The sequence below is a fragment of the Balaenoptera musculus genome, chromosome 1 (assembly GCF_009873245.2).
Source record: "Balaenoptera musculus isolate JJ_BM4_2016_0621 chromosome 1, mBalMus1.pri.v3, whole genome shotgun sequence".
In the NCBI taxonomy this organism is placed as follows: Eukaryota; Metazoa; Chordata; class Mammalia; order Artiodactyla; family Balaenopteridae; genus Balaenoptera; species Balaenoptera musculus.
Window position 1 is genome coordinate 53,596,863 of NC_045785.1, and position 6,280 is coordinate 53,603,142.

The 6,280-nt window shown below is 44.6% G+C and overlaps 1 protein-coding gene across 3 annotated transcripts in view; it reads right to left on the reverse strand.

Annotated features, from left to right (window-relative positions):
- DOCK7 (dedicator of cytokinesis 7) overlaps positions 1-6,042 on the reverse strand; it is a 188,205-nt gene extending 182,163 nt beyond the window's left edge. For 2 of the 3 annotated variants that reach the window (XM_036849754.1, XM_036849783.1), the window contains exon 1: positions 5,855-6,042. In XM_036849754.1, coding sequence (XP_036705649.1) covers positions 5,855-5,892 — 38 coding nt within the window. In that variant the 5' untranslated portion in view covers positions 5,893-6,042. The remainder of the gene's footprint in view (positions 1-5,854) is intronic. The other variant, XM_036849793.1, reaches the window with a different exon arrangement.
- Between the last annotated feature and the right edge of the window lie 238 nt (positions 6,043-6,280).

Consider the following 6,280-nt stretch of genomic DNA (forward strand, 5'->3'; position numbering starts at 1 on the left):
TTGAACGATATGTCGGGACAGTCATATGCTGAGGTTAAAACGAAGGACTCATGTGGTATGGTCCCAAACTTTTCGGTAAAAGATGGGGTAGGGAAACAAAGATGATAAATAAGAGAAATTATTTGGAATAAACCTCATTTCAAATGATAAGACATTAATTAATAAAAGATCAACTCTGGGGACTTCCCTGGTAGCACAGTGGATGAGACTCTGCGCTCCCAATGCAGGGGGCCTGGGTTCCATCCCTGGTCAGGGAACTAGATCCCACATGCATGCCGCAACTAAGAGTTTGCATACCACAACTGAGGAGCCCGCCTGCCACAACTAAGGAGCCCGCCTACCACAACTGAGGAGCCCGCCTGCCGCCACTAAGACCCGGCACAACCAAATAAATAAATTTTTTTTTTTTTTAAAAAAAGATCAACTCTGGACTATTCTAGTCTCCCTCTAACACTACTCTGCAGCTCAGGAGCAAGAAATAGGTTAGACATTCAGCATTAACAGTTAGTGAGATGAGTACAACAGAAGGTCAGGGAAGTGGTATATGTGTCCAAAGTGATGAAACAGGCAGCACTGAAATAGTTGATACTATGTGGAAAGGATTTACTTTGATCAGGAGTGAGATTATGAATTGAACAAAGTAGATTAAAAGATTGGGCCTATTCAGCCAGAGTTATGAACAGATTCAAGACTAAAAACAATTGAGGTTATAAATAAGCCTATATCCAGGAAATCCTACTCATGTAAGATTTTCCTCAGAAATAAAGATCCGATGAAAGCCTTTCATTAAATTCTGCTCCTTAGGCAGCAAAATGATACGAAATTAACAAAGATTAAGAAAACAAGGGTAACTTCTGGTATACTAATAGCAGCACTATTAGAAAATCTAGAACTACCACAGAAGAAAATATTTTGCAGCAAGAAAATACAGTCGAATAATAATAATTTAAGATCTGAAATCAGAGGACTAGGGTTTGAGCCTCAATTAAGGCAAATAATCTCATTCTCAGTAGGCCTCAGTTCTGCATCTGGATTATGGGAATAATAAATAACAGTAAATAACCATAATTCAAAAAGACACATGCACCCCAATGTTCATTGCAGCACTATTTACAATAGCCAGGACATGGAAGCAACCTAAATGTCCATCAACAGAGGAGTGGATAAAGAAGATGTGGCACATATATACAATGGAATATTACTCAGCCACAAAAAGGAACGAAATTGGGTCATTTGCAGAGACGTGGATGGACCTAGAGACTGTCATACAGAGTGAAGTAAGTCAGAAAGAGAAAAACAAATATCATATATTAACACATATATGTGGAACCTAGAAAAATGGTGCAGATGAACCAGTCTGCAAGGCAGAAATAGAGACACAGATGTAGAGAACAAACGTATGGACACCAAGGGGGGAAAGTTGGGGGGGGGATGAACTGGGAGATTGGGATTGACATATATACACTAATATGTATAAAATAGATAACTAATAAGAACCTGCTGTATAGCACAGGGAACTCCACTGTACAGTAGAAACTAACACAACATTTTAAAACAACTATATCCCAATAAAAATAAACAAATAAATAAATAACAGTAAATAATATAGGAATAATAGCAGCAGCTAACATTTTTTGAATGCTTATTATGTTTCAGGCACAGTTCTAAGTGTCTTACATGTATTATCTCATTTAATCCTCAAATTAACCCTACAGAGGTTTTTAGCTCCACTTTACTGATGAGCAAACCAAGACAAAGAGGTTAGATCAACTGCCCAGAATTGCACAGCTATTACTTGGTATAGGCAGAATTTCAACCTGGGTGATGTGACCTAGAGCCTACCTTCTTTACTATGTTCTTCTGCCCTCTGGGTTATGAAGATGAGAATGTGGTAAAAAGTGTTTTAAGTATACACAAATGTTCTTCATTACAGCTGAATATCAAGTGATATGACAAAATAATCCAAACAAAATCCTAGATCATTTATCTACAATCAACAGTCCATAAATTGTACCTATTACATACTAGGGAGTGATTACAAAGGTTAACAAGGCATATGCCTTGTCCTCAAAAAGTAGGGAGAGGGCTTCCCTGGTGGCGCAGTGGTTGAGAATCTGCCTGCCAATGCAGGGGACACGGGTTCGAGCCCTGGTCTGGGAAGATCCCACATGCCGCGGAGCAACTGGGCCCGTGAGCCACAACTACTGAGCCTGCGCGTCTGCAGCCTGTGCTCCGCAACAGGAGAGCTTGCGATAGTGAGAGGCCCGCGCACCACGATGAAGAGTGGCCCCCACTTGCCACAACTAGAGAAAGCCCTCGCACAGAAACGAAGACCCAACACAGCCATAAATAAATAAATAAATAAATAAATAAAAATTTTAAAAAAAGAGTTCTCATCACAAAGGAAAAAACTTTAAAAAAAAAAAGTAGGGAGAATAGGGACTTCCCTGGAGGCTCAGTAGTTAAGAATCCGCCTGCCAATGCACGGGACATGAGTCCGATCCCTGGTCCGGGAAGATCCCACATGCCAGGGAGCAACTAAACCCATGTGCCACAACTACTGAGCCTGTGCTCTAAAGCCCGCGAGCCACAACTACTGAGCCTGCATGCCACAACTACTGAAGCCCGTGCGCCTAGAGCCTGTGCTCTACACCAAGAGAAGCCACCGCAATGAAAAGCCTGTGCACCGCAACAAAGAATAGCCCCCGCTCACCGCAACTAGAGAAAGCCCACGCAGAGCAACAAAGATCCAACGCAGCCATACATACATACATAAATGTAGGGAGAACAGACAAGAGGCAATACTTGACATGAAGTCTGCTTTTCTATGATGAGCCAAGGTTAGTAGCACAATCAGTAATGCAGAATAAAGAGCTTTGAGAAATCACCAAATCACAGCCTCAAAAAATAACAGCACTAAATGCAAAGGACTAGGAAATAACTGAGCCAGAAAAGAGATCAGTATAATTCTTTTCAAAGTAAAGGTTTCTGAAAAATCATAAAGCTTTAAAAAAGAAAAATAAGTTTTCCAGTAGCAACAGGCTTTTCACAGAGCAACAAAGTTCATACAGGTATATCATAAAAAGGATTATTACTTCCAAATAATAGTCCTAGGCCATATTATAAATCCTGTAATAATAAAAAAAATAGTGATACTTACTGTGCACTTATTATCTAAAAAGCACTGTCATAAGCATTTTATACGTATGGATTTATTTAATCCTTACAACAATCCTATAAGGTGAATCCTACTATTAACCCCATTTTATAGGTAGGGAAAATGAGGCAAAAGTGAGGGGAAGTAACTCGCCCAAGTTTACACAATGGGGGGCAGTGCTAGGATGTCAAACCAGGCAGTCTGTCTCCAGAGTTGTGCTATACTTCCCCCAGTAGGAAACTAAGAAGCAGAACAAGAACTTATTCAGAGGTATTATTCAGCCATATTTGGTAACTTGGAGGAAAGTACCTTTCATTCACAATAAGCAGATAATAATTCATCATCTATAGCAGTTCTGTCCTTGGTCTTCCCTCCAGATTAAGCCTGTGCATTCCTCCTCAACTATCTCATCTACTCCTCTGGCTTTAATTACAATCTACTTGCTGATGACTCCCAAATCTAGATCTCCAACCCAATCTCTCTTCTGCACCTTAAACCTGTACCAACAGCCTCATAGACACTTCTCTTTGAATGCTCCATGAGCACCTCAAAATCTACATGTCCAAAACTGAATCATCATCTCCATCCCAACCTCATTTCCCACCCTCACACCCATTCTTCCTCCTGTCCTCCCTTATCTCAACAACTGCCTCCATCCTGGTTGCCCAAGTCAGAAACTTGGATGTCCTCCCAGACTCTTCAGTCTTCCTCACCTTCCTTATCCAAGCAATCATCAATCACTGCCATGCCTACGTCCTAAGTATCTCTCCAATCAATGCATGTCTCTTCATTTCCATTGCCTTACTTACTTTTATAACTTTACATGGCTATACTAATTTGAATTTTTTTGTTGTTTTGCAAAACTGGTTATCTTTTTTTCTTGTGTTTTGTCATGTCCTATCTGAGAACAAATTCCATGAATGGAGAACAGACATTGTATGTACTTCACACCTAACTCCCCAATGTGCACTTTCTTGATCAGCACAATGTTCTCAGAGATAAGCTTTTGGTTCTATTTAAGAGAAATTAATACTAAGCATGCATGTCAAGTAATACATTTATTTTTAAATGGCACTGCCTTCAGAAACAAAACCGTTATTTTACAAAAAAATTTTTTAAAAGAACAAAAGTAATAATTTCCTATTAAGTCTATCACAGCTCCCTAGGTTATACTAATTATTGTTAAGTGTTCCGTGATAGCTAGTAAAGGCCATACACTGTACTAAACCCTTTACACAAATTATTCCGTTTAATGTTCACAACAACTCTATGAGCTGGGTACCGTTTTTTTTACCCATTTTCCAGACAAGTAAAGCTTAAGAGAACTTAAACAATTTGGCCAAGGTGCCAACTTAGAAAATAAGAGTCAGGATTTAAGCCCGTGGTCACAGTCTGAGCTTATGCTCTTAAGCACTTGCTATTTTGTCTCTTAAGGAGAAAATGAAATATGTGTTTTAAAGCTCGAAAGAAAAAAAAAAAAAAAAGCACAAAGCTTAAATGAAAGAGATGTTAGTTTTAAATGAAAAAGTGCCAAAATAGAGTAACACTATGGAAGTTCAAGCAGTTAAGAAACGACCTGTTTGGTAGGTCCAAAAATCTTTAATAAACATCAGCAAACTAAAAAGATCCAGAGTCACAGAAATACAATTGTCGAAAAAGTAATACATTCGAATGTTTCTTTCTTCTCTTAGGACTTCAGATTAACAGAAATATGGTCTTATTACACAAAAAAATGTCTAGTGTCATACACACTGATATATTCCACAATGAAAGTCTACAAATATTAGAATCCTCCACCGTAATTCAATTTTTAGTTTTAGGGGGGAGAAAGGTGGCAACCTCCCCACCCCAAGTAGGTGAAAAGCTCAGAAACCTCAACCTTGATCGCTTGCTCATTGCTAGACTCCTAAAACACGAGTCAAAGGGCCGGTGTATAAAGAACACTGCCTATCATCCATCTTCCTCTGGAGCTATGAAAAACACAGGCGCAGTTTACATTCACACGCTACTAGGATCAATCAAGCTCCAGCCTACAATTCGTCAGATCGGGCAGCTGGACACCGAAGGTGCAGACCACAAGCTCTCAACTTTTCATTTAGGCCGTACGTTTTCGATTCTGGGGGCACGAGCCCACTCTGAATTGGACCCCTGGGTGCAAAGAGGATTCCTGTCAGATTTCTGGGAAGGGTGAGAGGCTTGAAGAAGGGGCGGCCTCGCACCGGCCGGGAGCCCGCCGCGCGCCGAATCTTTTGTTGGGGTGGAGACGAGGGCGGACCCCCGCACCCTCCAGAGGGGCAACGGGGGTGGGCGGGGAGAGGGAAAGGGCCCCGGCCAGCCCGGGGGTGGGGACACAAAGAATTTGGGAAGCGCCGAGCGCCCGGCCGACGAGCTTCCCCCGCCCGCCCTTCAATAAGCCGCCGCGAACTCCAGGCCCGGGGGCCCGAGGAGCCGGCGGAGGCGGACGCACGGGGCTCTCAGTGCCCCTGGACGAGGCGCGGGCTAAGGGCCGGGTTCGGAGGGCGGCGCCAGGCCTCAGCGGCCGCCGCGAACCCCCTCCGCCCCTCCGCCCAGCCGCCGACCAGGCCGCGGGATCCCGGCGTCCGCGTCGCCACACCCACCCGCCTCCTAGGCCCGGGCCGGGAGGACTCTCCGACTCTTCCCCCGGCTACGGCGGCGCGCCCCACGCCCCAGATTTACCTACTGATCTTCTGGGCAAAGGCGCGGCGTTCGGCCATGGCTGCTAAAGCGGCTGCGGCGGTCTGGGCGCGGACGGGCGGGCGCGTGCCTCCTCACTCGCGCTCCCTCCCTCGCCGCCTCCGCCAGTCCCTGCTCCGGACCCGGGAGGCTGGGGCTGGCGGCCGGAGCCGGGAACGAGCCCGGCCGTAATGCTCCTGAGAGGCGCGCAGCAAGAAACCGCTCCTCCCCTCAGCGCGTCAATCCCCTCGGGAACCCTGGCTTCGGAACGCAGCTGCGGCCCACGGAAGCGAAGAGAAAGACTGGGGCGTGGAGGGAGCGAGCCGTAGGCTCTGGTCTCCCGGCTGCCGCGGGGCCCGCATGGCCGAGAGGATGCAAAGAGAAGCTAGAGAGGGGCCAGCGACCTGGCGAAGCAAGAGAATAAGATAA